This window comes from Brienomyrus brachyistius, chromosome 17 (genome assembly GCF_023856365.1).
Source record: "Brienomyrus brachyistius isolate T26 chromosome 17, BBRACH_0.4, whole genome shotgun sequence".
NCBI lineage: Eukaryota > Metazoa > Chordata > Actinopteri > Osteoglossiformes > Mormyridae > Brienomyrus > Brienomyrus brachyistius.
In genome coordinates, this window is record NC_064549.1 from 19,146,742 (window position 1) to 19,160,227 (window position 13,486).

Consider the following 13,486-nt stretch of genomic DNA (forward strand, 5'->3'; position numbering starts at 1 on the left):
ACATATTTCATATTCCATGCACTGACACCTGAGGTGAATTACCTTTCATGCATACACAAAAAACCTTTGGATCTTCCTTACTTTCTGTTTTGGGGGCGAGCTGCGCCCGTGATTTTGAAGGTTGCAAGTTCAAATCCCAGGTTTGGCACACTGACTAGACTCTTGGGCCCGTGAGCAAGGGCTCCCAACAGTTCCAGGGATTATTACCCTGCCTTTTCTCTCAGTGTGTGTCTCTTTGGAATAAAGCATTTGATAAATAAATGAAATTTAGAGATCAGTGGTCATTGTTGACACACTTCATCACGTATCTTCTGCATTTAACCCATATGTGATATAGCAAGGGGCAGCTAATTCAGCAGCGGGAGAGGTTGCTCAGGGTACCTCAGTGGTGCCTTGCTGGTCAGGGATTCGAACCAGCAATCTTTCAATTACAAATGCGCTTCCCTAACCATTATGGCACCACTGCTCACTACTGTAAAGGTATTACAGTCTGTATCATGACCTGACTAACCTGTCACCACTGAACTGAAATATGGTGCAGATACTGGTTACAATTGGATTCATTACAATTGTGTTCAATTGGATTACTAATATAGTAACCAGTTTCTCATTCTGCATGAAGTTTCCAGTATTTTCACTGAAATGTTCACTCCATGGGTAGGTTGTTGTTTTACTGAAAAAATAGTGGAGCAGACTATTCTTGTACTCTCTGGGTCAGACAACTTGATCACTTTGCCAGATCAGACAACTGTGAGCCTACTCAGCTTATATCAAGCATACCTCCAAGTTTTACTTACGCTAAACACATATATAAGCAAAAACTAACCTGCATTGATTAGATGATCTGCAGTTTGGAAGTTGAGTATCTTGCCTTATCCAGAATGCAGTTCTGTTTTGTAAATATTACAGGATAAAACAAGTGAGTTAAAATAAAGGCAATGAAATGCCTGGTAGAGATTTTAGGTCGTTAAATGGATTCCAGGCAGGATTAGAAGAGATTATATCTACTAGGCTTCTCTCATGGCATTGTGACCTGACACCCGGAACACTGACAAACTTCAGGGAAGAGACCTTATAGACAAGAAATATATTAGAAAGTATAAATGCTGGACACCCATGAGTGATTGCAGAGATTCAGTCAAACCCTACATTAACTTTTTACTTCTCCAAAACTTACTCTTTTATAAATAAATTCAAAATCAAAGTTTTGTCTTCGCTATCTTCCGGCTGCATTTCTGTATGTTTTGCAAGATTTTTGGTGTTTTTAATGACTCTGTACCTGTTGACATCAATAACACAGGAATTGGGAGAAACCTCTACCTTCCAGGTATGCTGTAAGATTGGGCTACATGACTTCCTTCACCACCCCAAATACTGCTGTAAAAAGACATCCTAGCACAAAAAAGTAAAAGTAACAAGACACCCTTGCACAAATTGACACCACTAGGATATCTTGTACATCCGTTAGGCTTAGTCAATTAAGGGGAACAATCTGTCCAATTGTAAATTTCTTAGCATCAACAGGTTCCTAAACTGCATTCTTCTGAGCATTGTGTGACCAGAAGGTCATCATAAATATTGAAGCACCCATATGCCTAACCATTGTGCACAAACAACAGACCGGCCTCCAACCTAATTTACTGTATTGTCTCTGCCCACATAGTTTATCTAAGTAGTGTGAAAGTGAGACTAGGCTGCAACTCTAGAGGCACAAGCCAAAAATGTTCCCTTGCACAAAGGAGTTTATCACTTCCTTATGCTGAACATATAATCATCAGTACAGGTCCCAGTCTCACATTTCTGTAATTTGCAAAGTAGGAGAAACATGGCAATCTGGATCCTCAGACGGATGATCTCACTAGTGAAGAATGAAGTGGACGGTAGGTTACAGAACCATTTTGATTTTAGGAGAAGGGATTTAAATAAATGATTCTAAAATCTCATTTTGTTTATCACCAAAACTTATTGTGTATGCAGTCTGCACTCATTTTGCAATAAATGCATTTTTAAAATTTTCTCTTCCTCACACCTCAAACTTTTATTACTTAGCGGAGTGTAAATATTTGGTTAATATTTGGATATCATTTGATTGAATTTGTCTTTAAGATGTATTGTACTATGAGTCAGTCATTTTGGAACGTATGCCAGGTAGTAGTCCCCTAACAGGTCTAATTCCCTACGTTAAGTCCATGCACACGTGCTCCTTGACAGAGATCTGTTTCTGCTTTGATCTTGCAGTGCAGGTTTGTGCCTTCAAAGCCAAGGGAACACGAGGCAACACGTGTCCTGCAGGAGCCAATATGGTCCTCCTGCTCTAGACAAAGGGCCTGTTTAGAGCAGCCTCTTGCCTCCCAGCAGGGAGCTACAGTCAAGGGGGTGGTGGTGGGGGGGGTCTCTGCATCTGGGTCTGCTCATATATATAAACAGTCCCTGAGTCGTAGGTCGACCTAGACTGAAATTGAAAGCTTAATTGGCAGCCAGCTCCTGGTAGGGGCTCATTGTTCTGCCGAAAGAGGCTTAGAAGCCTGGTCCAGAGCACAAGTCATTAATAACCACCGAGAGGGTTAGAGAGGGAAAGCTGTGTGTGGCAGCTTGAAGGCCAACAGGAAGCAGCAAAGTGAGTGACTTCTCCCCTGGTCTTCTCTATATGACAGGGAGAGAGGTTGTGACTCAATCAGTTACATGGAACAACAGGCGGCAATAATTTATCCAAGAATCTGTGAGAGAGGACTGGAAGCAGTCACTGACTAAGAAAAGGGATTGGTGACAGCAATTCATCTGTGAGTGTAGGTCACTGATTACTGCAGGTGCCTGGCTCATTCACTAGAAATAAAATGCTATAAAATAGGTGGAATATTGATGGATGATACAATATGTAGCAATTTATCAGAATACCAGAACTTAACTAAGGCAATTAGTTATGTACTAACAAGATCAAGGAAAGTAGAAGGAAGAGCTTTACAATCTTTACAAAACTTTATAAAAGCTATAAAATGCCTGATTGTTTGTTTGGTGTCCGGTGTGTGAAATGATCCTCCCACAAGGAGTCACTGTAAATGGGTTTCCACTTAACAACATGCTGTGGGCTGTCAGCATGCCATGATTGTTGCCCAACAATCCCTGTACCGACAGCCCCTGTCATTAGTTCTCTCAGCAGGCAGCTAGCATAGAAAAGGCCTAGCACGTGGACATCTGTGCTGGGGCCACGGGGTTACACTCCCAGGTACTCCACCTGTATGGCAACCTCATTACTGCCCTTGGTGGGGGCAATTAGCACTCCAACTGCCTGGTAAGGCTAGAAGGGGAAAGGCTGCCTAGGCAGGATGGAATGACAGGCCGTCTCTGCCAGTAAAGCTGCAAGACTACCAGGTTGTTTAGAGAACAGCACATGCCCAAACTGTAAAATTAGTATTAAGAATAGCTATTGCTGCTGCCTCTTGATCTTCCCCCTTGCATTCACTATTGCCTGTCAGTATGGTTATCCTCCCCAATATTATAGACTGCATTGGGAATGGACCCAGTTAATCTGGTCCCATACACATATCTACTTGTTCATTTTCTTGTAGTTTATTCAAAATGAGTATGGTTCCTATAATTCAATTTTGATTTATTTTTATACGTAGCACTTTTCACAACAGAGTCACCTCAAGGCACTTTAAAATACTGTGATGGTACAATTATAAAAATAACATACTAATAATTTAGAGTACAACTTAAGCAAATGCATTTTTTCTGTATCTTTTCAAGTATTCAGGTAGTCTAAATTGTAAATCGTATTTCATATATTAAAAAGGTATGCACACACTGCTTCATTTCATATAACCACACACAATCATATACTGTACAACATTCATAATAATCTCTCATGGTCTAGCAAACAAAATTTACAAAATTACAACAAAGCCTACAATGGAAAAGCCCTGTACAATACATACATATATTAACGCAAAAGACACTCACATATGCAAAGTTTATAATACTTGGTGGAACAGGAAAGAAAAGACTTAACAGTTTATTGTCAGTTAGTGAAGTAGGGTGTAAACCCTGACATCAACGCCCCCGCCTAAATTTCTGCTTGCTCAGAACAGCTCACAATGCCATTGTGAAATTGTGAAAGTGTCCTATTTTTCTGCCAACAAAAAGCTTCATAGGAAAAGGAATATGTTTTTTTTGTCCACAGAAACCTGTCCAACCACTGGCAAGAGGCCAGTTCACATTGAACTGCAGCAAAATCAGTTTGAAAGCACAATGAGACTTAACTAAATAACAATAAGAATGAAACAATAGGGATCCTGCAGCTAACACTGCTTCAACCCCTTATAAATACAAAAGCAATGAGTTACAGAGCCACTGAGGACTAATCAAATTGTGCCAAGGACTGTCTTCAAACCACAATGTTAATACCTTGAAACACCAAACCAAGAAGGGTTGTTAACCACAGTGAGCACAAACAAGATAAAAACAATAGTTAGAAAATATGAGCCACAATTGGAACATACTGAATTTCACCAAGAATAGTCTTTAACCACAATGAAACACCCAGTCGACTGAACATAATGATTTGGCCCTTGTCAAAATCACTCAGATCTTTACCCCTTATCTTCTGCATTCAACAGGTTAACCGTGAGTATTGAATGTTAGTCTAATGGTTGCAGAGGTGCACGTGTAATCAAAAGGTTGCTGATTCAAATCTTAGACCAGCAAAGCACCCTTGAAGTACCCTGAGCAAGGTACTGCTCCTTGGGCACTGAATAAGCTGCCCCTTGCTATGTCATGATGTGACATATGTGTTAAATGCAAAGGACACATTTCGTTGTTGTGCACCATGTGCGATGGTGTGTTAACAATAATAACTAATCACTTCCCCCTAATACAGTGTTTATCAAAGCAACTCACATGGACCATCTGGGCTTCTTGAGGACTGCTTTGAGAAACCCTGACATAATATATCCAAGACCAAGACTGTTTGTTTTTAAAAGATAGCCAACATTATTCACTTTGCATGAGGATAGTCTTAATGTTTTGATTCATCTGTGTATGAGTCAAGAATGTAAGATGAAATGGTTTGCACTTGTATTTCCATTTAAATTCTTTTTTGCAATTGCTGAACTAGTGGAAGGCATACGATAGTAATAGTCATAAACAGTTTTTAGCTATTTTTAGGTGATCTGGTGTTGTCTAACTAAACCAGATTTAAGACTAAACTTCGAAGGCTAAACTTTCTTTCTTGAAAAGGAAGTCTGGGAGCAGACATTTACTAATCATTCAACTGGTTATTTAATACGCTATCCCAGGAGATATGGCACAACGTACAGGCACGCCAGTCAAGTTAATGTAAATGCAATATATCATGGCATTCAAAATATATCATGCGTAAAATATTTTCAGTTACTTTACATTTATTTAATTGAAAATGTATAGATAACAGCATTAGTTTTGTTGTATTACTTTATGAATTGAACTGTTTCGTAGGCTACATTATAGAAATTGATAACGAAACGATAACAACAACAATAATAATAATAATAATAATAATTATTATTATTATTATTATTATTGTTTCCGAGAATATGTGCCCTCCCTTATGTCGTAAAGGCATAAGGTTAAACCTAATAAAGTAGCATCTCTACGCGCTTGTCGCAAATTCGCATTACAGCCCGTAAAACTATACGTTAAAATTTATAAAGACTTTTTGAAGGCTAAATTATATTCATTATATTTACTGTATTTGTTTACTTTGGTCTTTTTGCTCATGAAATCGACTTCATCTTGATGAAATTTGTCACATATTACGCCGTAAGTTATCAAATAAATTTACGAGAGTTAAAGAAACCATTGAATCCACTTGTTCTAATCTTCTCTATGCCTTGATTCATTTCAAATGTTAATGTACCACTCGACGATGTATACCACAGTTTTAGTAAGGAAAATTTGTATGACTTTTATATATCTATACAAAAATCATATATACACCTGACATTTGATATTCGACGTACTTGGGATTTCCTTTCATTAGCGCAGTAATGTACAGGTGTCCCATGAGTAGAAATTCATAAATGAATTTTGCATTAAATTGTAGAATAATCATGTTGGTAAATCTCAGTTTCAGATTTAGAGTGTTAAATTATCACGTCACAAGGTCGACATCTTTACGCCAAATCAGATTGCTGGGCGAAAGTACTTAGAGCGTCATTGCTTCTGGATCAAAATTAGGGCTCACCTCCCCCGATCTGTTCAGTTCTCCATAAAGGTTTCGAGAGTAAGTAAGGTCTTCGATCTCTTGGCGTTTGCTCATGCAGCGAGTACTCTCTGCAACATGGTAAGTGTATCACTTTAGCCTGTACTACTCACTGCTTCAGTGTACTTGTACGTACAATTTGATGTTATAAATATCTTATACATTGCGACTTTATGTGCACCTGTTCCTGACGCATTGCTACTATTGCTGGCAAATATACAGCTCTATAATGTCGGTTTTATGAACGAAGAATCTACTGTCGTATTATGAAATTTTGTAGCTCTTTTATTTGAATAGTATTATAAAGCAAGGCATGTGTAATGATGCGCGTAAACTAAATTCGAAGTCAGATTTCTAGTCATCAGGTAGAATAGGACTGTAATATCGCTAACGATTATCATGTTACAGTAAAATTTCCTAAGTAACTGTATTGTTTAATACATAATAGTTGTATTTTTCTTAAATCTTAGTATGTACGAATAATGAAATATCTAAACTAAAGTGTCCAAAACATGCATAAAACTCTCCATACTTCGGCGAAAATGAGTTGGGTTTTAGTTTATATGATTAAAAACTCCATATTTTTTTCAAGTTTTTAAATTTATAAATATATTTAATACAAGAAATTTTATATTTCGTGACAGCAATAATTTCATTACTTGAATTATGAAATTTATTATTAAGGTACAATAGTCTTTTTATGAGTCTTAATATTATATCATCTTAAAAACATTGAGGAAAGCGAAATTATCTGCTTTCAGTCATCACTATCCTATAAGGGATTCAAAATATATTTAATCAGTCAAAATAAAATCTGATCAAGCAATTTATTAGTAGGTTAAAGTCTTGCATTTTCTAGATGATGTGCATACTATTTCCCTTTACAGAGCACCGCTTTATCTTGCCAAGATGTGAGCTTTGTAGGGGGCCAGCGTTACGACGGCCCCTGTTCCATCATGACGTCACTGGATAGTGTTGACGTTTCCAGGGAAACACTGGACTCTTATTGGTCCGCTGGTCCCCTGGACAACACAGCTTGCCAGCACGAGCCTCCCCAGCAGGGTAAATCTGTTGATATTAAATTTTCTTTGCCGTAATATACACGATTTTCCGTTGTCTATGGCAGTGCAGCTAGCAACTATAAGTTATCAGTTTTCTAAAATGGTAATGTTGTTGATGTTGTGATGCCACATTTATTGCAGTGTTGTTCAATATTATTTTCTATTAAACATGTATTTGTCCATAGATACCATCAATATATTGAATTATGTGACAGAATCGGGCCCCCACTGGACTGATCTTTCACCACAACTTTTGAGAAACAAGCAGGTATTAAGATTTTCCTATTGTTGTTGTTGTTGATGTTGTCATCCTAAGTTTCTTATTCATGATTATGATGATGCTGATGTTAGGCTACTGCTTCTACTGCTACTATTAGTACTGCTACTACTACTGCTATTAATAATAATAATAATAATAATAATAATAATAATAATAACATGAAGAAGAAGAATGTTATTTCATAGTACTTAATAATTTAGGGATTATGGATGGTGAAAGTTTTCCAGTTATAAGTATTTTTTTTATTCTTTGACTAATTTTTATTTATTTTATTAGCTTCAGGATATACTTTTGCAAAGAGAAGAAGAGCTGGCACGGTTGCATGAAGAAAATAACAAGCTTAAAGAATTTCTGAATTCTTCATTTGTGAAATGCTTGGAAGAGAAAACAAAGGTGGGAAGAACTACATTTTTAATCAAAGCAAATCTAATGAATGTTTAATACATGGTGAATGGTGATGATTGTTTTGTGTTTTCTTTTTTTTGTACAGTTTCTTTTTCACAATCGTTTTTCTTTGACAGACTCAGACCGCTGTAATTTGTTAACTCTCTAACAGAACTGAGGTGCTGTTCCTGAAACTTATTTAAGGCTACATAATTCGTAGCAATTAGTCATTAGTTGTCTCTTATTGCTCCGTGTTTCCCAAAACGTTCTTAAAATAAATCTTTTAGAATCTTTCATAACGTCGGTCTGAGCCCCTTAGCTGTTTATTTTCACTGTTGTCCGCTAGCATTTTGTTAACCATAACCAAACATCACTTACCTAAAAAATAACTGATCCATATGACAAAATGATTTTGTGTGATACATGATTACAATATTTGATAGGTTTCATTCTTGCACTCTGTGCAACGAACTGGCCTCAGTAATGCACAGATTTATAATGAAAGATGAAGAACGTGGTGTTGATTTATTAATTAAGAAGGGGGGGGTGGTCTGCTGATACTGTGGTGGACGTATTCCACCTATTTCCAATGCCTCTGGAATGCAAACACCTCTCTAAATGTGCCAAAGTCACAGTATGTCAAAACTTTGGTTCATGAGGTTGATAAGATTCAACACTGCATGTTCATTTACATGCAAGTCTAATATAATTTCCCCAAAAATATCACCCTGGAATAGAGAAGTCTACACTGAAACACATAGGACATTGTATTATGTTAAGTCAGTAATGAAACTTTTCTTTCGGCTATTGTGCCATTGCACGTATCAGTATCAAAGACATGCACACATATTGGTGCACGCAGGTGTTTTATAAAACAAATATAAATAAAATGCTGAATCTACAGTCTGGGGAGGTGGGTTTGTACACCCAATCGACAAAAATCATGTTCATGATTAGATGATTCAATTTGTGAATTTTGTATTTTTTTACGTTCTCCCCAGTTCTGATTATTGCAGTATTTTTTATTTATAAAGAACACTAATTTCTTTCATGTGGCAATAAAGCAGTTGCTGCAATAATCAATTCTCCAGCCATTGATATCAACCAATAAGATCATCCAGTGCCTATTAATGTCACACTTAATAAGCTCTCCCTTAAGCAATGTCTTAAGAGATTGTTTGTAAAACTGATGTAGGAAAAGAAATTCCTTTCGTAAGATATATCTTTGGACACTAAGAGTTATCATTATCGGGATATGCACCCCAGGATGTTCAGAACAAAGGTTCTACAATGATTTCTATTATGTTGGACATTTTCTTTCTTGCAGAGCATAAACTCTGGCATTGGAAATATTCTGTCATACACACACTGAAGTTCTTATGATACTATTCTTCCCTCACAGATAGTACTATCTGCTCAGACAGGATATGCCAAAAAGAGCAAAAAAAGGACACGCGAGGATGAAGGAAGATTATATCCCAGCCAATTTTTTTCTGCTACTCAGGGTAAACGAACGCTTCAAAACTTCTCTTTGGATTTCTGCCGCACAGAGGAGAGGGCTGCTGCCCCAGCTACCAGCCCCTGCCTTCTGCAGACTCTACCTTTGAGGAATCAGGACTCAATTGACTCATCCAAATTCAACACCAGTAGTGACCCTTGCATCTACAGGAGCCCCACAGTCAGTCCTTCACCTCATTGCGATTCCAGGGTTAACAGTGACCCTTGCAGCTACTTCAACTCCCCAGCTAACCAATATTCTGCCTACAGTGTCGACATAAATTCATTGCCGCATGGCAATGTCATCAATACTGAAATCCAGCAAGCCACACAGCCAGATTTCCTGCTTAAGTCTGATGATCTGGAAAACTACAACCTGGTATCAACAGCCATGCTGGAAGTCCGCACTCCATCCTGCCTCAAATCTAATAATACACCACAGACACAACATGGTCCCCTAGGGAGCAACATTGCTCAGTGCTTCTCGCCATACACTCCCCAAGGCAGGACAGATTTAGCCTTCACCATGTCCTTGAACCCTTCCAGCGGTGTGAGGACGCACAGTTATCCCCAGGGACAAGCTTTTGTCAGAAGGGACACACATGGGGGTTGGAACTTTACATGGATACCCAAATATGTGCACTAGCTGTGTGCACTAGCTACTCACAAAACAACAAAAGACATACAAGCAAAGGATACAACTATAAAAAAAGAACATTTTTTTCAACGCTGGTCTTACAAATTCTGTTTGAGGAATATCTGAAAAGAATTATTATTCATAAAGTATAAAGTAATTGTCCATCAAAATGAACAAATAGAACATGTTATGTCAGCATTATTAATTAAAATTCTGAGGACGTTTAAAGGCATTTCTGTGAATTAAATACATTTACTTTACTGGACTATAAACGAAAATATTTCACTCAATTAAAATTCCTTTTGCAGTTTTATTGTATCAGAACTATTAATTATTAATTCATTCATAAATAAATTTATGTTAAAGGGCATTCCTTAAATTTTCCCTCATACCATTTTTGATATTGCGTGATTATTGAGTGAGTATCAGTGTATTTATAATACTATTCAGTGTATCAGAGCAATCAGTGACTATTAATTATTTGATCAATAACAAAAATGCAAAACAATTCTCAAGTGAAGCATTTTGACTTTGCTTGAACCATGTAATTCATTCATTCATTAGCTTAATTTAAAGTTAATTAATTAACAATGATCAGTTGAAACAAAACACTGCCACTGCTTATACTAACTAGTCTGGATGCTGTTCAGCCAAATTGCTGTTTCAGTATTAATTTAAATATTAGAACTCATAGCCATATGTGGAAATTAGCGGGAGAACATTTTAAAATGGATTTGAGGAAGCACTTCTTTACACAGCATGTAGTTAGAGAATAGAATAGTCTACCTGTTAGTGTAACGCAAGCTAAAACCCTGGGTTCCTTTAAATCCGAGCTAGATAAGATTTTAACAATTCTGAGCTATTAGTTAAGTTCTCCTGAAACAAGCTTGATGGGCCGAACGGCCTCCTCTCGTTTGTAAATTTCTTATGTTCTTATGACTGGAGTATACTGCTGAATAAGCACTTTCTATGGGCTGGATTTTAAACTGCTACTAAAGCTTGTTTTATATGTGATGTAGATTATGGACAATCAAATCCCATAACTAAAGTTTATAATTAAACAAATTCATTATATGCCTGCAGCACATAACAAAACATCAGCCTAAGTAAAACACACTGAAACACCTTAAAAACAGATAAAATGTGTGCTAATATAATGATTGGTTAAATTACCTCACAATTCAAAAGTCATGCACTTCAGTGATGACAAACTATATAGATATGAACACAATATGCTCTGTATAGTGTTCCAAGTTTTATACATGTCTCCTCAGAATGTTCTGCTATATCTTTAGTGTATACTTTGCTGTTATTTCAAACAGCATACACTCTATTATCTGTGTATGTGATATACATTCTAGCTCTTCTGTTTTGTACTCTTTTGTGCAGTTTTTTGTGATGTCTGTTACGTACCCAATCTGTATTTTATCTTGGTTCTTCACAGTCATTGTACAGAAACATTTTAATCAGTACAGTCTTTACAACATCTCTAACTTTCAACTCTTAGAAAACCACGCACCGTAAGAAGTGATTAAACGATGTCTCTAGAAACTTGCTCACAGATACGAGATAGATTTTGTTCACAACAACATAGGAACAGAAATTTCTAAACTTACTTCACATTATATTACTGAATATCTTCTTTGATTATCTGAATTATGTTAAACTATAAGTGGTCTAATTTAGACTTGTGTGATATGAGATTAACTTAGCAGGAATGTTTGTAACAAACTGCGTACCACAAAAATATTGCAATTGCAAATAATTGTAAATCATTGGTTTTCTAATCAAAGCTATTAGCTTTAAACATGATTAAATATTTAAAGTATTTAAAATAGGTTAAAATGTTGATTAATGCAAAAAATATTTTATATTTTGAATGCATATAAATTTGTTTATGAAATGCATTTTCCATATGCAGTACTTGATTTCTTTTAAACACTTTATCACTAGCGATCTGATTCTTTTTTGGTTTATCTATGTAGTTTTATTCTTTTTTACTTTAATTTAGCAATATAATTCAATTCTTCAAACATAATCTGAACATAATTTATGTACCAAATTCAAAGTATTTTATATAGTTGCACATTAGGAGCAGGGAAATAAAAAGGCCATCAAATAAATTATAAATTTTTCTAAGTATGATTTAAATTGCCCTGGTACAATCAATATTCCTTATTATATTTAAAATTCATTTTTGTTTTTATGTACACAATATTTTCCTGTTGCTCCATTGTGTTCAGGCACATAACCCAAGATTATAGTTTGGTAAAATGCAATTTGATTCAAGATTTATTGTATTAAAAATAGGATGTACTAAATTACAATGAAATTCTTATTTGCGTGTCTGCTTGCAGTCTGACCAAATATAAGTATAAACGATGCAGTAGTAATGAAAATGTACATAAATATAACATAAAAGGACAAATAAATACGACAACAGTATGACATGTACTGTAGCAGCAATAGGGTACAGTAATAGGATGATATAAATAACAATCTCAACAATATAAACGGATAGCAGCAGTGGGGATGTTGTGATAACAAAATATGAATAAAATAAAAGTAACGGCAATACTACAAACATACAACAACAGTATAGCATAAGATAATAGTGGCAGTGTGAGGAAATGTTAATATCATTGGCTGTTTCTTTCTCTTACTTGGAAGACACTGTCTCTAATTTTGGAAGTGTGTGGCTGTACTTGAGGCACTTTCCAGATGGTGAAAAGTGGCAATGCTTGGAGGCTAAAGTCTCTCAAGATGCTGCTCACTTTCCTGAGGCAGCCCATAAAGAAGTCTGATGTCTCGAACCACCGGAAGCTTTGTGCGCATGATTATCTGTGCTGCCTTAACCACCCTCTGCAACTTTCATTTCTGTGCTGAGCAGCTGCTATACCAGGATGTGATACATGTTCTGTGGATGGTCTCTGCAGCTCCCCTGAAGAAGCTGGTCAGGGCTATAAGAGGAACTGAAAATTACATTTGAAAGATATAAAAATATAGATATGAAAGTCTGAATCTATGTTTTTTTCACTGTGGCAAACTAAGCACAGGTAACCATGTTTCTTTGTGTGTGGACCAGCACAGATTCAAGCATTTCAACCAGCTAGACACAGGTGACACAGCTGACTATGTTACATTGAATCTGCAGGAGAACCAGCACAGGCTCCAGCATTTAAACCTGCAGGTCTCTTATACAGTACTAAACACAGGTGACCATGTTTCTTTCACTCTGTGTGAGAACCAACATAGGCTCGAGTCTTTCAACCAGCCAGTCCCATACACCAAACACAGGTGACCATGTCTCACTGATTCTGTGAGAGGACCTACATAACCTCAACATTTTTAATCGGTCAATCTCTTATATACCACCTGTCTAAGACCAA

The 13,486-nt window shown here is 36.5% G+C and overlaps 1 protein-coding gene across 1 annotated transcript; it reads left to right on the forward strand.

Annotated features, from left to right (window-relative positions):
* Positions 1-6,194: 6,194 nt before the first annotated feature.
* gmnc (geminin coiled-coil domain containing) lies at positions 6,195-11,907 on the forward strand. Its single transcript, XM_048980110.1, has 5 exons — positions 6,195-6,319; positions 7,126-7,300; positions 7,485-7,567; positions 7,856-7,972; positions 9,366-11,907. Exons 1-5 carry the CDS (start codon positions 6,317-6,319, stop codon positions 10,104-10,106), a joined length of 1,119 nt encoding a protein of 372 aa, XP_048836067.1. The 5' UTR covers positions 6,195-6,316; the 3' UTR covers positions 10,107-11,907.
* The last annotated feature ends 1,579 nt before the right edge of the window (positions 11,908-13,486 follow it).